The following is a 17,604-nucleotide window of genomic DNA, read 5'->3' as shown; positions in this document are numbered from 1 at the left end:
ACAGGTTTATTTGAAACACACACAAAGCTGTTATAAGTAATAAAAGATGGTAATTTTAAGCTCGGTGAATAAATGATAATGTAGCTAATGCATCCGGCTGTTTGCTGGATACATCAGGTAACATACCATATTTCCAGATCTAAACCTAAAAATGCAGAAAAGTCTTAGCTCGCGAGGGTATCGATCTTACGGGAAGGCTAACATATTATTTTTTACTAACACTCTTTTGCGACCTTTGTTTTTCACAGGGACTTTTTATCTTTGCTTTCCACTGCATCGGAAACACCGAGGTATGCAATGCTTTTACTTCTTTTTACCAAAGCAACTTACATCCCTTGTGAACTCAATATACAAAGGAGATTCTTATATGCTGTTACTGAAAACTTAACATCGCATTTCTTGTTTCAGGTACGGGTTGCATACAAAAGACTCCACGAGAAAAGGACTTTGGCTAAGAGCCTGCCTGAGCATTCTCTGTCCACGTCACATCATTCGAGCCGAGTAAGTGGTCAAACATCAATTTCCCTTAACAGAGTGTAGTTGGGAATTTATTGAGCCTGCGGTTTTGTCATAAACGTTGCGTAGCAACAAGTTTTTATGGTGCCTTCCTGACGTCACAACTTTCGGAATGTTCGCAAGTATAAGTGTTATGATATCTTTGCCAAAATGGCATTTTTTCCCCAGCAGAGTAGGCATGTTTGTGATAAACCAGTTTGTTGACTTCTGGTTTCTGGTTACATGCGCTATAAATAACATTTTTTGTTTCTTAGTAAATGAATGACAACTTTTGCGTGCATGCCCCTGTTTGATTGGACAAAAGAAAGGAATAAAAAATTCTTTGAGTATTTTTACAAGGATTTCTAAAACGGTCAAAGAAAATTCTAAGGAATACGCACATATGTGGGAAACAGCAAGCAGATAAACGTCTACAGTTGATTCGAGATTCTTATATAAATTTTTGTTTTACAGGAAAAAAGACGAATGGATTCTCACGAAACTCACTTGACTGGGGACGATGACATCATTGTGACCAAGACCATTCGCAGTGTGTCTGGTAAGAGTTTTTCTGATGAAAATAACTTCTATAATTTCACTTTTCGAGTCTCCAAAGATTTCTTGGAGTACTAGTTGGGAAAATTAGTTTATATATAAACGAATGGTAAAATAACATGTTGATAACTGCAAAAGGTTACGAATGACTGAACGGACGCAGTTAACAAACTTTCTTGACACTAACAACTGCCTCCCTGACAATACAACAACAATGAAGCAATGATTAACTCGAACATGATAGCATTTGTCATTTCATCTTTTTATTTCTGTTCTATTTTACAGATGTGAAAATCTCTGGAGACAACATGGCCATGCAAACGGTTAAGTATAGACAAGATAGAGCGAAACAAACTTAAAACAAAACAAAATGTCACGACTGCTCAGGCCTGTGAACGCTGAATAAAACTGAAAACTAATATAAAAACTAAGAAAAATAAGAAAGATCTTTCTTGAACTTTTTAAAGTCGTGACAATAATTTTGACATTATTTCATTTGTAGTTTCCGTTGTATCTGCTTTATCCAGTATTTTGTAAAAAAGCATCAGTAATCGAAGCTATTCATGATACGACATATTCAGCCTTTATTATGTAATTTTGTAGTTTTGCATTTGAAACGTTGACACTGCGATTATTGAACTAAAGTTTTGAAACTGATAAAACATTTACGTATAACACTTTCATAATTTAAAACTAAGGTTCATAAATTTATATTTATTTATTTAATTTAATTATTAGCGATTAAAGAGTATTTATTTTAAGTTTGCAAGTGTACATAATTTATATAGCACATATAAAAAGTCTAGATATTTAATCATGAAATCTTGTCATATTGTAATGTATATCATGTTCACTATATTCAGTTCGGGGACACCGATTCCGGCCGCTGGTCCTTAAATTGCCCTTCGCCTGACCCGTGAGTAAATAAGAACAAAAAATACTAGAGTTATAAAACAGTTAATATGTGATAAAGCTCAAGTAAATATTTGATAAATATATAGTTTTTCCTCTAAAGTAAATTAGGGGTTGAAAGTTTCATTTTGAAACACTAATTTCAAATTTTTATAGTGAAGTACAAGTGTATTTCTACTTCTCAAAGACTTGCGTTCAAATGATAAAAGTTGAATTCATTTTAAATCCGATTTTAAATAATAACACACAAAACTCAGTTTAATATCTTTCAGTGAATAACATCAATTAAAAGACAGTTTGAACTTCAAAGCCGCCTGAAAATATGAAAATTAACTTATGTTGTATTTTGAAAGCAAACAGACACATAAACAAACAAACATCAAACAAAAAACGGCTGAACAAAGCAGTTTAACGATCCTATAACACGCGCTATGATTGGTCGATTTTGCGCATGTTGTTTACTGGTTCCCATTCCCCAATGTTGACTAACAAAGTTTGTTTATTTTGTATTTCAGGTTCGACCTGGATCACGCAAAACGAGCATGAGAAGCTCAACAACCGGACAAAGCTTTCAAAATGAATTCTTAGAACAAAGGAAACCTTTAACTGGAGTAAGAAAAAAAGAAAAGTCATACCTTCACAACTTCAAACCGAAAGTATTAAGTTCCTGTAGTATTGTATAACTTGACTTGACTGAATACCAGTTTGTTTCTGTCGAATTCTTCAGGGTAAAACTGTTTGCCCTACTTTACGTTTTGATATTTCTGAAACTCGACGAATTTCTCGTCTCCGTCTTTTATTTGTTGCGCTAAAATATGTAAACACTTCTGAAAAGTGGCGTAACTATTCTAGTTAGTATTTCATCATGACAAACTAGAATTCGACGGATGACAACGCGAGGTCTTTTGAAATTTTTTGAGGCAAATTTTTTCGACAACAAGAAAATCTTATCTTACCGAATTTACGTAACATTTTCAAAAAACTTTTAGTCCTACATATCTCGATATTTGTGTATATACTATCTAGTTGTTTACAGTGTGTGTCATGCGACAAGCTATCTGCCTAATCTTGAAAAGTGGCAGTTAGGAGTAATATATTAAACCACTTATCTGCGTGTTTAACGCAGATAATTAAGATGTAGAGAAATTAGTTACTCTGTTATTGCGGGGTGAAATCGATCGAGTAGATTTGCGCTTTTGGGTTGTTATAAATATCAGTAAAAGGTCTAAAAGACATCACGACCTAAATGTGAATATACATATTGTTAATTTGTTTGGTCCTACAAAGTTTTGTATAAGGGTAGCCTGCAATTCAGGCGTTTTTTATGGGCGAGCGTTGGATAATTTTGTTCGCGTAGGTTCGCGTAGAGTCGCAAACGTAAAGGGGTTGTGACGAGAGGAAGTGGCCAGGAAGGGGGAAGGGGGGGGGGCGGTCCCTCCCCCCGCACTCAGTCACCATTAAGCCTCACTCCCTAGGACGCTTTTAAATCTCCATCTCCCCAAGCCTCTCCCGAGTTCGAATCCAAGATGGCGTTCGCCCGATCTAAACGCACTCGCGGCGCTAAAATACCCCTGCTTAGCAGGATAGTATATATTAGGGATTTAGGCTATGTTGGCTGAATTTATAATTAAGCTCATTAAGATACATAGCTTCCTAAGTAATTTCAGTCAAAAGTCACGTTTCTGCTACTAAATGGACTGAGCAAAGGGTAGATAGCCTGCGAGCAGGCTGCACCTTCGGGAAGCTAAGGCACGAGCGAGTGACGAAGCCAACGTGTACGTGCGTGAGTCTGCTCACAGGCTAAGTGTAGCAAAGGAAAATACTTAGTAGTGCACAATTTAATTCAGTAGATCGTTTTAGTTCGTCTTTGTCCTTTTTATGCCACACCAACAGCGCATGATAGTGTACTAAAGCAAAGGGAACACGAGAAAGCTTAGAATAGTCAGGGCACGTTGCCGCGTTCTCGGATCCAGTGTACAAGTGTTATGTTTTAATTGTTAAATCTGTTAAGTGTTGCAAGTAGAATATAATGTATGTATTTGTCACAAGTAAACACTGCGTACTTTAATAAAGCATACAATAGTTGCTGACTAACCTATCAATGGAGTCATTGGTTAACTATTTTAGTTTTTAAACGCTGCAATTCCCTCCCTCCCCTCCTCCGATGTCTTCCAGTCGACCAATTTTCGTTTCCCTTGGATGCTCGAGAAATCGAGATTCTACTGTATTGTATGCTCGAGTGGCAAGATAGCCTGTACAGCTCGGTATATCCAAAACGAGCGGAGAAGCCGTGAGAGAAATTGGAAGGAGGAAGTCCTCCTCGTTGTTCTCTGTCCCTTATTTGTGCTTACGCAGGCTAGTGGCAAGAGCAATATCTTACAAGGGGGCGGGGGGGGGGGGGGTAGGTCAGGGTGTTTCACTTTGTTGTACGGTTTCAGTTTGTAGCCAATACAAAAACGAGGGCACTACGCAAATGTACGTATATCGGTCCGGTTGATTTGAATGGAAATAAATCCATTGAACAAACAAACAAACAAGCCATAAGACAAATAATAAACAACCATATAAAAAATTTTTTTAATATTTTTTATCAACTCATTTCTGTCTTTAATACTCTTTAGTCTGCTTATGTATTAAAATATATATAATTTCCAAAATTTTCACTCTCTGACAATTTAATGTACATTTGAAAAAAAAAAATATACACATTCTCTCAAAATATTTACAAATAAAACAGGTTCTTGATCACATTTTAAGACTTGAAAAAAAAAAAAAAATACGCCAACCCCGAAGGCTGGGTAATTGTGAAATTTGAAATATAGAGAACTCAGTTAAATATGGACTAGTAATGCAGCATCTCAGACTGGTTGTACTTTACCATTTATATTTTACATGGTCCATTGAATGTCAACGATAGTTTAGACAGTTACTTTCTTGACACAAAACTGGGTCAGTAAGGAAAAGAAACCGGAGAAATTTATTTTCTGTCTTGCACTGGCAACACACAGCAAAAACCAGAACATGGTTCTCTCCTTTTTTCGGCTTTTATGCTGACTTGTATTGCACACTAACGTCGAAGGTACGCATTAATGTTACGGTTGACTTTGTAGCCTCCATGTTGTTGGATTGCCAATACTAGGGCAGAATTTAAAAAGCTAGTTGTTTTATCCTCTACTATAACAAGACTTTTCTAATCTGCTCGGCTAAGCTCTGGGTGTCTTGTTCGACATATGACTGGCCTGGGAGGAAATATTTCTGTGAAGACCTCAGGGTCAGTAGTTGGGAATGTTGGGCTGGCTCGTAAACAGCTAAATCGTCTTTATCAGGAAACGGGTTCAGTGTGAGAGTTTTAAGATGAAGCACCATGTTGTTTAGCACCACACTGCGACGGGTTTGGTAGATTGTAGGCAGAGGGAAAGCTAGAATGAAGAATAAAAGAACGAAAAAAAACCCAATCATTTTATGATAGTTCATGATAATTTAGGGAATGCTATTAAATTTCTTCTGATGGAGGATCGCGAGGCTAGGCTGCCCCCTAACTATTACACCCCCTTTCAGTGTTACGTGCATAGCTATCTTTCTACATTCATCTTTAAACATGTACATTGTCTTTCGATGTGCTGTTGGAAATGAGCCAATCAAAACCGATGTATGTAAATGCGCCCACAACTTCAGAAAGTCATGCTAGTATGCTGTGATTGGCGGATTTTGATCCGTCTTGTTTGTTTAGCACGTCGAAAGATGGATGTCTGTAGAAAGCCGCGATGCATATAACACTGAAACCGAGTGTAAATAATCTTGTAAGAATAACAGTTGCACATACATGCTATGACTAGAGCTTGCAAACAACATTTTTACACAATTGCACGGCACTTATAGGATCTAAAGATGACAAACGTGGAGTTGCGACAATTTAAGAAGAAACGAAGTAATTCGTAAACAAAGACATTTCGATAATAGGAGAAAAAGACAGAATAAAAAAGCGCATTTACCAAGTGCAAGAGAAGTTTCTCTGTGTGGATGACAGTGACTGCAATGTGTTTCTCCCAGCCGCGCAAGGCTCCGTTTACTGAAAGAAAAGATAATTCTAAGTTATTAGTAATGAGTCGTGTAAAAAATCTACTTAAATTTAAGTATCCGATCCAAATTAAATCTCCGAGAGTTTTCTAACCCCAGCACTTAAGGGACGGACAATTATTTTCCTGGAGAGGAGGTGGGAGGGTATGAAAATGTTCCTATGCAAACTTTTTTTTTTTTAATTTATGCACCTCTGCAAACATTTATTTAAAAAACAATCATTTTTTTTATACATATCGCGATTGCAAGCAATTTATTTTGCCTTTTTAGGCAATGCAAACATTTTTTTCAATATTTTTTATACCCCCCACCATAAAAATAATGGTCAGTCCCTTAGTATTTTTGAAGTCTATTTTACAATTTGTTCGTATTTGACAGCACCTGTGTATTTTTGGCAAAACGAGCACAGTGTTTCTGGAGTTGTCCTGGGCCTGCACAGGCGTCTTCTCACGTGTTCGTGTGCGCGCTCGCTCCAGTTCCTCCTCCATTCTAATCTCACAGAAGTAGTTGATTGCTTCTGCGGGCTTGGCGGTGTCAGCGGCTCTCCCTCCAAGCGCCTCGACGTCAAACGAAACTGTGAAAAAAGGAAACACCGGTAAATTTATAAGTAATCGAGATAAATTGGTTAATTCGTTAAATTGAGGTGACTATGTTTGAAAAAAATAATCTTGTAACATGCGCGTGTTAGCAAAACCACAACGGCGAAAAGAACAAAGACATATAGAAAAAAATAAGATAAGAAATGAACTTACTGCTCGTTGGTTTGGACATCTCGGATGCTGTCCTCTGTGGAAAGAAATAGAGATGAGAAAAGAAAAAACAATTATGAACATTGTCCTTGACGGGAAATAAAAAAGAAAATACACATGCACAAAACTGAAGAAGTAAAAACTAAATTAAAAAAAAAATAAGAAAAGTGGACGGGTTACATTCTGGGAAATGAAGATCAACACCTAACTTCTCCTTACAATATCAATACATGGCATACAAACAGATAATGAGAATAAAGAGAATCATCAAGTAGAGACACTACCAATTTGCAGAACTTATAATAAGTATTGGCAAGAAATGAGGAAAATTAATCATTTGATTATGTTACCAATAACTCACTTGTGAACTTCCTCTGTCAGTTTTCAAGATTCCTTTTATCGAGCTTGGTGTCTTCGGCGTCTTTGTTCCTCTGTACGTTAACAAAAGAAACAACATGAAGTCAAGCTAAAATAACGCACTCAGTGGTCAAGATTTGGGTTTGGTACCCGCAGTCTTAATTACTGTAGGAAGAGCAAATTTAGATTTCGGTTAACCTTCGTTTAGCACTCGATAAGTTTCCGATTATTGTTATCCAATCAAAAACTACGGCGAGCTTTCACGATATTAATCCGAAATTGGTCACACCAGCATGACGCAATGAGAATACGTTTTATTGCTTAGCAACATCGGGGACAAAACTGAACCGCGGGCTCAGCTAATTCTCGGAAACAAGATGACCCATGGCTCCATCAAACTGGCACTTAGTCAACTAACTGGATAAACTGCTCGACGGAGAAAAGTAATAAATACAATACCAGGAGTGCGACTTACTTGACTACGCTACCGGCTTGAGCGCGGCTAATTTTGCCTGCTAGGGAGCGGATGTGCTGTCTAAACTGTCCAAGCCACTTGTTGAGCCATTGAACACACATGTCCTTGATACGCGCTTTTCTTCTGTTTTCAGGAATACCCTGGACTGTTGAGGACTGTATACACTCTCTCTTTGAAACACAACTTTAATCGTATCCTAACCCGCGTCAACCTTCGTTTACAACACTTCTTCGCATCTATTTTGATCTATCTCGCATCCTTTTTCCTTTCCTACTTCGCACGCATCATTCGCTTCTTCGACTGTTCAACTGCAACTCGATTTTTACAACACGTGTTCTAACATGACACCGAGCCATATTTGGCAAGTAAAACTACGACGTTCACGTGCAAACGTCACGCAATATCTCAACAAAAATAATGTCACGCAAACGTTCAATTTAAAGTTCCTACACACTCCCCCCTTGATCAGCGAGGAGCTGGTCAACATGGCGTCTTCTAAGATCTGCTTTGATTGCTGCAGCCCTTCTTGGAACTTGTCTCACCGGTACTTGTTCCACTACTTGGTTGGTCTCGATCGGTCTGGCATACACAGGTGCTCTTACTTCTAATGGGCACAGCCCCTGTACTGGTCGGCTGAGGTACATCGGCTTCCCTTTCTTTGTCAACACTTTAACTTTGGCACCTCTGGTCTCACCATCCTTGCCCGTTATCAATTCTTCTACTTTGCCAAGCCTCCACTTGCCACGCGACACTCCTTCTTCGGCCACAGTCACCACGTCACCCACTTGGACGACCGTACTACCTTTTGGTAAATTTCTTCGGTGGTGTTCTCTCAATTCTGACAAATATTCTCTCTTCCACCGCTTCCAGAAATGGTCCAGCTTGCAGCTTAGATACTTCAAACGCTTGTTCAGTCCTTTCACAGAGACCTCTTCTTCTTCTTCGTCTCTTCTCGAAGGATAAGGTGGAAGCGATGTCAATCGTCTCCCGTGCATAAGATGTGATGGGGTCAATGGCTCTTCCGAGTCTCCTTCTTCGTAAACATAAGTCAGCGGCCTCACATTCAAGGTTCCCTGAACTTCAATCACTACTGTCGACAGTTCATCATAGGAAAGCCTTGCGTTTCCCAGGGTTTTTCGTAGGCACCTTTTGACTCCCTTCACCATTCTTTCGTAGAAACCTCCCCACCAGGGTGCTTTCTCTAAATTAAATCTCCACGTGATTCTCCTCTCGGTTAGGAAGGCTTGGACTTCTGGATGTTCGTACAGTAGTTTCAACTCCTTGGATGCTGCTTTAAAGGTCTTTGCGTTGTCGGATATGACAAGTTCTGGCACACCTTGTCGACCTATGAACTTTCTGAAACATCTAAGAAACGTTGGCGTCTCTAAGTCTTCGACAACATCCAAATAAATAGCTCTAGTTACTGCACAGGAAAATAAGGCAATGTACACCTTCTTCATTTGATTGCCGTTCCCTTTCACATACAACGGGCCGGCAAAGTCTATGCCAACCCTGGAAAAGGGTGGCGCTTGTTCCACTCTGAAGCTTGGTAACTGCGCGGTAACCGGAACAGAATAGGCAGTTCCTTCGTACCTTCTACAAACAACACATCTTCTTATGCTAAGCTTCACTGTTTGCCTTCCCTTGCTGACCCAAAACCTTGTTCGCAATTCTGCCAGCGTCTCTCTTACTCCACCATGATGAACTCTCTTGTGGCACTGTTCAATAAATAGTTTAGTCAGATGATGATCTCTAGGTAGCAGTGCTGGATGCTTTGCTTGGGCTTCTAGAACTGTTTCTGGGATTCTCCCATGGCATCTAATCACACCATCCTCATCTGTGTTAAGTCCAAGATCCCTTTGAAGCTGGGTAAAATTCTTCTGATTCATGAGGTTGGACTGTGCTTCTTTAACCCATGCTTTCTCTGCTTGATCTATTTCTGTAGCTGTCAGGTTTCCTGTTGTAAGATTCTTCACTCCTTCTTTCTTTAGCTTGGCATTTCTCACAAATCTGCGGACATAAGCGGTCACTCTAAACAACTTCTCACAACTGCTGTAAGCGTTCACAGGAATAATACTTGCGATGCTCGATGCATCCTTCCCAGCAGTCAACAGGGCGTTGTTTCTGCACGACGCCTTGATTTCCACTTGGCTTTCGGGGGTCGGTCCTACATTCATTGAAGGCCAGTACTCCTGTGCCTTGCTCAACCATTCAGGCCCTTGCCACCACAGCTTACTTGACTTGATTGTCACTGCCGTTACACCCCGTGATCCGAGATCAGCCGGATTCTCTACACCTGGACAGTGGTTCCAGGTCTCTCTCGCAGTCAGTCTCAAAATTTCATTCACTCGGTTCTGCACGAACTGACTCCACTCTCTTTCTCCTTTGATCCAGTACAAGGTAGTGATGCTGTCAGACCACATGTGTACACTGTTCACAGTAATCCTTGATTGCAGAGCCTTCTCTACTGCTTCCTTTAACTGCACTGTGATTCTGGCGGCCATCAGCTCCAGACGTGCAATCACCTGTTTGGACAGCGGTGCCACTCTCGTTTTTGAAGCCATAAGACGCACAAATCGCCCGCTGTTCGTCACACACACTAGGTACACCAATGCACAATAAGCTCGATCACTAGCATCCCCAAACCCATGCAACTCATACGACACAACTTTCTCACAGATTCCGTCATAAATACAGCGTGCTAGGTTCACCGAACGGGCTTCCTTCAACGAGCTCAGCCACTTCCTCCATCTCTCTTGAAATGCTTCTGACAAGGGCTCATCCCAATCAAGCTTGCTCTGACAAACTTCTTGAAACATAACTTTCATTCCAACTGTCAGCGGACTCAACATCCCCAAAGGATCGAAGAACTTTGCAATTATCTTCAACAGATTTCTCTTTGTCAGCTTCATGTTTTCACACAGTTCAATCAGCGCATCAAATTTGAAGATGATTGTATCATCCACACGATTCCAGATTTCTCCCAGGACCTTCTGTTCCTTGTCTTTCAGTTCATCAACACCTCCCACAGTAGTCTTAGCATACGTATCGTCATCTTCTTTGAGGCTTTGTCCACACTGTTCAGTAGCTCTTGTTTCAACACGGTCATTTTGAATCTTCTTCATCAGATCTTCACTGTTCGAACTCCACTTCCTTAGCCTGAAACTTGCTTCTTCCAGTCGAGACTTGATCTTCTGGTAAAGTGTGAATGCCTCTTCGACACTATCTGCTCCTGAATTGAAGTCGTCCACATAAAACTCTTCTAGCACCTTTCTCACAAACTCTGCATCTTCATTCTCATAGCTCTTGAGATGATGTCTAAGGGTTGCACTCAACAGAAATGGAGAGGAACTCACTCCAAACACTACTCTGCAGAACCTGTAGACAACAACCATCGGCTCTTCTTTATCAAGGTCGTCCATCCATAAGAATCGTAAGCAATCTCTGTCCTTCACATCAACTTCAATGTTCAAGAAGGCTTTTTCAATGTCCGCTATCAACGCGATCCTGTTGCATCTAAAACGCACCAAAATGTCAAACAACAACTGTGTGAGGGACGGCCCCACATGCAGGCAGTCATTCAAGGAAGGCCCCTTTTCATCAGCTCGTGATGACGCATCATAAACTACTCGCACTTTTGTTGTCTTAGCATCTCTTCTGATAACCGCATGATGTGGTAAGTAGTGGGTTCTGCCATTCTCACCCACTTCTAAATTAGTCACAGCTTCAATTACACCATCCCTCTCTTGTTCTCTGATGACTTGATCGTATTCTCTCAACAGTTCTGGAACTCTCTTTAATCTTCTTATCTGAGTGTTCAACCTCTGAAGACTATTTCCATAATTCAGCGGTAATTCTTTGTGGTGCTCCTTCCATGGCAAGCCCACAATGTATCTGCCATCCTTAAACTTAATACTCTTCAAGAAATTCTCATGCACACTGTCTCTCTCCCTGATTCCTATGGAGTCAAAGTCCCATAGCCTCTCAAATTCCACTGTGGGTGATTCTTGTACTGTCTCTAGTACAGCTTGATCCTGGATTTCCAGAACATGTGTGACCAAGTTTGTCCCTGTGGTCAGTTGTCGCTGCGGGATCTTCAATGGACCAGACAACACCCATCCAAGGGAAGTCAAGATAGCAACTGGCTCGTCTCTCTCCCCCCTTACTACATCACCCTTCATAAACTCCCACAGATAATCAGCACCGACAAGCAGATCAACTTCCAAATTCTCCTCTCTTGGGCAAACATCTGAAAACCATAGCTTGTTCAAGTATGGATGGACCCTTTTTGCCTCTTCTATATGCTGATTCTGCAGTGCCTTGCAAATGACAGGTACCTTAAACGCTTCAACTTGAACACCATCTTCTTCGAAGAGATGTCCCACATGGAGTGTGACAAGTTCTCTCTCTGTCACCATTGCTTGGGGTTGTCCAAATGTTCCAGTTTCCATGATTGTGCTTCCTATGCTCTTCAGCTGTAACATTTCGGCTAATTTCTCACTCACATAGGACCTCTGACTACCAGCATCAAATATCACTCGAATCTTACATCCTTGTATCTTTGTAACACCGCTTGTACTCGCCATCGCCTGAGCTGTTTGTAACACAACCCGTGCTCTGGAATTTACATGCAATGTTGCACCAGTCTCCGTCGGTTTGTGTGATTCACTGGATATTGCACTTCGTGAGTTTTCGTTTTCCACTTTCGGCTCTTTACACTGGTTGTCGCACAAGGCTGGGTGATGCCACAAACCACATTTGCATTTCTCCTTACACTCACAACAAACTGCTTTGTGTCCCCGTTGAAGGCAAACAAAACAACGCCCAAACCTTTTGGCAATCTGCTTCCTTTCACTAGGACTGACTATCTTCCTGCAGTCAACATGTTTGTGTGGCCCCAGGCAGAATGCACATCTATTTTCTAAACCCCCAGGTGCAAGGAAGGTACTTGTTGACTGTCGGTCAGACTTCTTGGGACCCGAAGGATAGGTCGGGGATACGCTTACGCTCGTGCACCTCTCCCGAGCAGTAATCTCATCAATCAACTTCTTCAACAAATCATCAAGCTTCCACTTACCATCCTCAACTCCACGAGACATTTCCAGCTTCACATCATCCGGCAATTTCGACAAGAGAATTGGTACCAGCAATGTCCCATACGAATCAGCTTGAATCCCCATACTTTGTAATCCTCTGATTTGGACTTCTATTTCATCATACAACCTTCGGAGTCTTCCAGTGTCTTTTCCATTGTAAACCGGGGATAATTTCACTAGTTTGTCCATGTGTGCGCTGATTATTTTCTGCTCGTCGCCGAAGCGCTTCTTCAAAATGTCAATAGCGGCGCCATAATTCCCTTCTGTCAAAGACAAACCCGCAATGGCCGTGCTCGCTTCTCCACCCAACAAACCTTTTAAATACGTAAACTTATCGATCTCCGACAGTTGACGATTCTCGTGGACTGCATTCTTGAAGGCATCCCAAAAGCCTTGCCACTCAGCAACGGATCCATAAAACTTTTTCAGTTCGAGTTTTGGCAGCCTCGCTCGTACAGTTACGGAGCACGTGCTCTGCGACGGCGGCGTTTGAATATTTTGTGCTTGCGACGAATTGGGATTTTGCTCGCTAACACCTCCACACGTTCGTAGAAAGGTATCGATCTTCTGCATACCTTTCCTGACCTCTTTTCTAAAGTTGTTTGCGTCGGCGATTTCTTGTTCAATGTCCTTTTGTTTCTCCAGCAACACCAGAATTTCCTCATTCAGTTTCGCGATTATCTTCATAGTTTCTGTCAAATTGTCTTTCAAGTCTCGCAGGAGTGATTCCTTTTCCTCGGACTCTCCAGCAATTATCCCATCAATCGTTTCAATTTCTTTCGCAGCATATCCTCGATGTCCCTTGAGAATTTTTCGTTTCTTTTGCAAGTCTCCCATCTCAAAACCTCTCACAATTATTCATGCACAATCGCTGCTGTCAGAACATAAACACGTCGGTCGCAATCGTCTCTCTTCTTCACATCGAGCTCGGAGGACCACTTGTTGAGGACTGTATACACTCTCTCTTTGAAACACAACTTTAATCGTATCCTAACCCGCGTCAACCTTCGTTTACAACACTTCTTCGCATCTATTTTGATCTATCTCGCATCCTTTTTCCTTTCCTACTTCGCACGCATCATTCGCTTCTTCGACTGTTCAACTGCAACTCGATTTTTACAACACGTGTTCTAACATGACACCGAGCCATATTTGGCAAGTAAAACTACGACGTTCACGTGCAAACGTCACGCAATATCTCAACAAAAATAATGTCACGCAAACGTTCAATTTAAAGTTCCTACATGGACAGAAAAAGAACTTTGTCAGTAAGGATGTAATATACGAAAGCTATTACTGTGTGTTAAGGCTTACCGAGCGAGCTCAATAAACACAAAATATCATTCTCATCAATGAGCTGCGATCAAAACTGGTATGGCTAAAGTGACTTTGTTTTCCTCGCTTGACAAACTGAAGTTGCGTGTTTCTATGGCAATTAGTGACTAGTTTATTACGCTGTTTGCCGCAACGTGATTGATAAGTTCTGAATGAAAACTTTAACTTAAAACGTCTCACACGTCAAAAAACATAATACGCGGCTTCTGATTGGTCGTATCATTTTACTCACACGTGAAAAAAGCGATACGCGCTATTTGATTGGTTTACATCGGTTTTCGAACGAAAATTTAACTTTGCGGCTTTTCAGTTGGTAAATCTCAGTACGTATATAATAAATAGGAGAACTGGTACCGTACAGGCCAATCTCTAGAATAAAACCAACATAATTATACGAACCGTGGTATCGAACAAGTCCAGTTCTTTGGCAAAGTACCCAGCAGTATCTGGTACTCCAATTGAGGCTAACAATTCTCGGACAAAGTTCCTACAAAATGGGACATTACAAAACAAATTAACATGGTGTGTTTTCAATACCGATTATTTGCTAGCCATGCAAAGAATGAAGTTGTTTGCTACTGTACCTGATTTCTTCATCTCCATCGATATACTGCGCCATAAGTTCAGCTACAAACGACACTTCGTACACTCTCATGGTATGCGACAACTGCAGTGCAACGCGTAGAAACTGCTTGGCCTCGGACGAGCCATGCGCAGTAGGGTGATCCGGGATATTCAGTTCTGCTATCAAGGTGCGGTTAACCTTTTCAGCTGCGTCTCGGTTCAAACCTTCCTGACGGTACAACAACATGATGGCCTAAAAAACACGAGAGAAGAACATGTTTAAGTCTAGTTTTGTGAGCTTTGCACCAAACAAATAAAATAGTTTGTGTTTTGTGTTCATTTTTTTGAAGAAAAAGAAGTAGCTCCTATGATTGTGGGGTAACATTTGCTTTCCATCTTTTAGCACTCGCCAAATGGTAACGCAAGTAGTCGCAAGTTGAACTTGCGTACAGACTTGCGTTGGCTGGCCAAACGGACTCGCAAGTTTATTCGCAAGTGCACGCAAGTTGTCAAAAGCCATTTCAATGCTACTGCGCGCAAGTGCACGCAAGTCCTGGTCAAACGGAGACGCAAGTTGAAAACTTGCGTGTAACTGCGCCTCCGTTTAGCCATGCCTTGAAGCAAAAGTTCGTACGCGCTTGCTTCGTTTTCAGTGGAAGTTGCTGAACACAAATATACTCACAGCACATATCTGTGTCTTTAATTCATGATCTGTCGTCTTTTGAATCAGGCTGAGTAACTGTTCCACAAAGCTTTCTGCTGTCCACGGCCTGGGAAACGTCTAAACAGGGAACAATGAAACAGTTAAGGACATTTTTCATTTTTTCCATTGCTACTGTACATTAAAAGACAATTTTTAAGTGAGCAAACGTGTAAGAACTTTAAGAACTTTAAGAACTTTAATAGTAATCTCCCCATAGGGCTTTTTAGAAACTATTTACAATAAAAAAATAAATCTACTTAACACTAATATTTACAAATAAAATTGAAAACTAAATAAAATAATGATTAAAAGTTTAAAAGAAGATGATCCCTGAGCTTTGATTTAAAACAGTACAGAGAGTTAGCGATTTTGATTTCAATATCAAGGCTGTTCCATAGGTTTACGGCTCTGTATGTAAATGTTCCTTGGCCTGCTGCGGTCCTGAACAGTGGAATTTGCAAGCTCTGGTGTTGGCGGGTTTTTCGTCCATGAACATCAAACCTTTTACAAAACTTGTTACTTAAATAACTGGGTGCTAAATTATTTAGACATTTGTACATTAATACTAAATCTCTAAAGGCTAGTTGTTCTTTTAAAGGCACCCAGTTTAGCTGACGGAGAAGTAGAGTCACGTGGTCGTACTTCCTTGAGTTGGTAACAATTTTGCAACCAAAGTTTTGGACTTGCTGGAGTGTTCTTGAATGCTTGAAATTATTTATTGCTGAGATTCAATCATTTACCATTCAGGCAGCAACTCTTGACCGTATATTCTCAGAAACAATTGAATGTAACTATTAAAGGAACTGTGCCAAAATATTAGTCATGTTTTGTGATCTATAAAATCACCTTCAAATGGAAGGAAACCTAAAAATCATATTCTCCAAAGGTAGAAAAACGCCAAAGAAGTTATTGCAAACAAAATAAGGACAAGGATGGTTAAGATTGAAGAAGATTTAGACGGATTTTTATAGCGAACTTGAATGTATTGATCTACCCACCTCGGAGTTTGCATCAGGAAAGAACTTCTCAAACCACAGTGTTCCCTTGAACTGAGTGATGAACGACGGTAACGGAGAAGGTGGGGGAGGAGGGGGTGGGGTAGGAGTTGGTTCCTTGGGAGGAGGGGGTGTTCTGCAAAGTGTGAAAGAAAGAAAACTGTGAGTAAAAAAATAAAATGTGATGAGATTGATGAAATTTCTCAATGATTAAACGATTTAACGTGCGAATAAACCTTTTTACAACTAGGTTTTTATAGACTAATTGGAGTTTATCACTGCCCCAAATACAGAACTCACTTGAACACAGTTGGAAGGTTTCAGGTTTGGCGCTTTAGTTATAACGGCTTTACACCAATTGTTTAAAGCTAAATTTTATTTTTTCATTATGTTGAAAAAAAAAAAGGTTGCGATTTAAACATTATCCCCGAGAAAGTCTAAACAATATTTCAGTAACAGGAATCAGGTTAAAGATCATTTTTAAGTGGCTCGTCACACGTGTACTTAATAAAACACTTTAACATTTAGTTTAAGTTTGAAGCTAGGAAGAATGTGATAAGGATATACAAGGCATGTCAAAAAGAGAACAGAAGAAAGGCAAGAATTGTAAAGATAACAGAAGACAGAAAAAGCCTATGAAGAAATGGATACCTGTTTAAGAGTGATCTCAAACGTAGTTTTGCAGAGACGTTTTCACTTTGAAGAGAAAGATGAAAGATCTGAGCGTGCGCAGTGTTATCTGCTTCTGTAACGTTTGCAACTCTCAATCTAGAAAGAGTTTCTGAGTGACAGGGTAGAGAGTTTTTCTCGTGCCATTGGATCCTTTCAAGTAGCTCTTCCACGGGGCTTATTGAAGCAGATGATTTCCTACGTTGTGAATTTACATGGCATGTAGTGATGTGAGTCGCAAAAGACTCACGTGGCTTTGCAACACTGAGTTTGTCCGTCTGTGAGGTTGAAGATAAACTGGCATCCAGTCTTTCTGGGGCGTACACACAGGTGTTTTTGGATGTTAAGCTTTCGCTAGTACAAAGAGATTTGCATGAAGAGATAAAGCATAAGAAGTAAAGTTTAGGAAGAATGTGTTGAAAAAGCGGCGCAAACATCACAAAGGTTTTGAAACCAAAGAAAAAAACATGGAAGCTAAAAACAGAGCACTTGTCACAGAGTGAGGCCCGAAAGGTAGCATGGGGTATGGCACCTCACTAAAGGGAGATCCTGAGTCGCATGTTGTATAAAATGTCAGACGATGAAGATCAAACGGTAGCTATAAAAGATATACAATGTAAGA

At 40.4% G+C, this 17,604-nt stretch overlaps 3 protein-coding genes across 3 annotated transcripts in view; 1 reads left to right on the top strand and 2 right to left on the bottom strand.

Annotated features, from left to right (window-relative positions):
* LOC144651176 (uncharacterized) overlaps positions 1–4,056 on the top strand; it is a 57,039-nt gene extending 52,983 nt beyond the window's left edge. The window contains 5 exon segments of the mRNA XM_078511067.1: positions 249–290; positions 409–501; positions 970–1,054; positions 1,336–1,373; positions 2,478–4,056. Of these exon segments, the coding sequence (XP_078367193.1) occupies positions 249–290; positions 409–501; positions 970–1,054; positions 1,336–1,373; positions 2,478–2,645 (426 nt within the window). The 3' untranslated portion in view covers positions 2,646–4,056.
* A 477-nt stretch (positions 4,057–4,533) lies between these two features.
* The window catches only part of LOC144651185 (uncharacterized), a 28,884-nt gene continuing 15,813 nt past the window's right edge, over positions 4,534–17,604 (bottom strand). Inside the window, exons 18-27 of the mRNA XM_078511084.1 lie at positions 16,317–16,449; positions 15,298–15,396; positions 14,636–14,868; positions 14,451–14,538; positions 7,621–7,760; positions 7,150–7,219; positions 6,792–6,825; positions 6,421–6,613; positions 5,955–6,031; positions 4,534–5,381 (exon numbers count right to left, since the gene is read on the bottom strand). Coding sequence (XP_078367210.1) covers positions 5,137–5,381; positions 5,955–6,031; positions 6,421–6,613; positions 6,792–6,825; positions 7,150–7,219; positions 7,621–7,760; positions 14,451–14,538; positions 14,636–14,868; positions 15,298–15,396; positions 16,317–16,449 — 1,312 coding nt within the window. The 3' untranslated portion in view covers positions 4,534–5,136. The remainder of the gene's footprint in view (positions 5,382–5,954; positions 6,032–6,420; positions 6,614–6,791; positions 6,826–7,149; positions 7,220–7,620; positions 7,761–14,450; positions 14,539–14,635; positions 14,869–15,297; positions 15,397–16,316; positions 16,450–17,604) is intronic.
* On the bottom strand, positions 7,799–13,952 carry LOC144649220 (uncharacterized). Its single transcript, XM_078508677.1, has one exon. It carries the CDS (start codon positions 13,551–13,553, stop codon positions 8,067–8,069), a length of 5,487 nt encoding a protein of 1,828 aa, XP_078364803.1. The 5' UTR covers positions 13,554–13,952; the 3' UTR covers positions 7,799–8,066.

The sequence above is a fragment of the Oculina patagonica genome, chromosome 4 (assembly GCF_052425735.1).
Source record: "Oculina patagonica isolate OP01 chromosome 4, crgOcupat, whole genome shotgun sequence".
Lineage (NCBI taxonomy): Eukaryota > Metazoa > Cnidaria > Anthozoa > Scleractinia > Oculinidae > Oculina > Oculina patagonica.
Note: the sequence above shows the minus strand (reverse complement) of the source record. Positions and strands in the feature narration are given on the sequence as shown.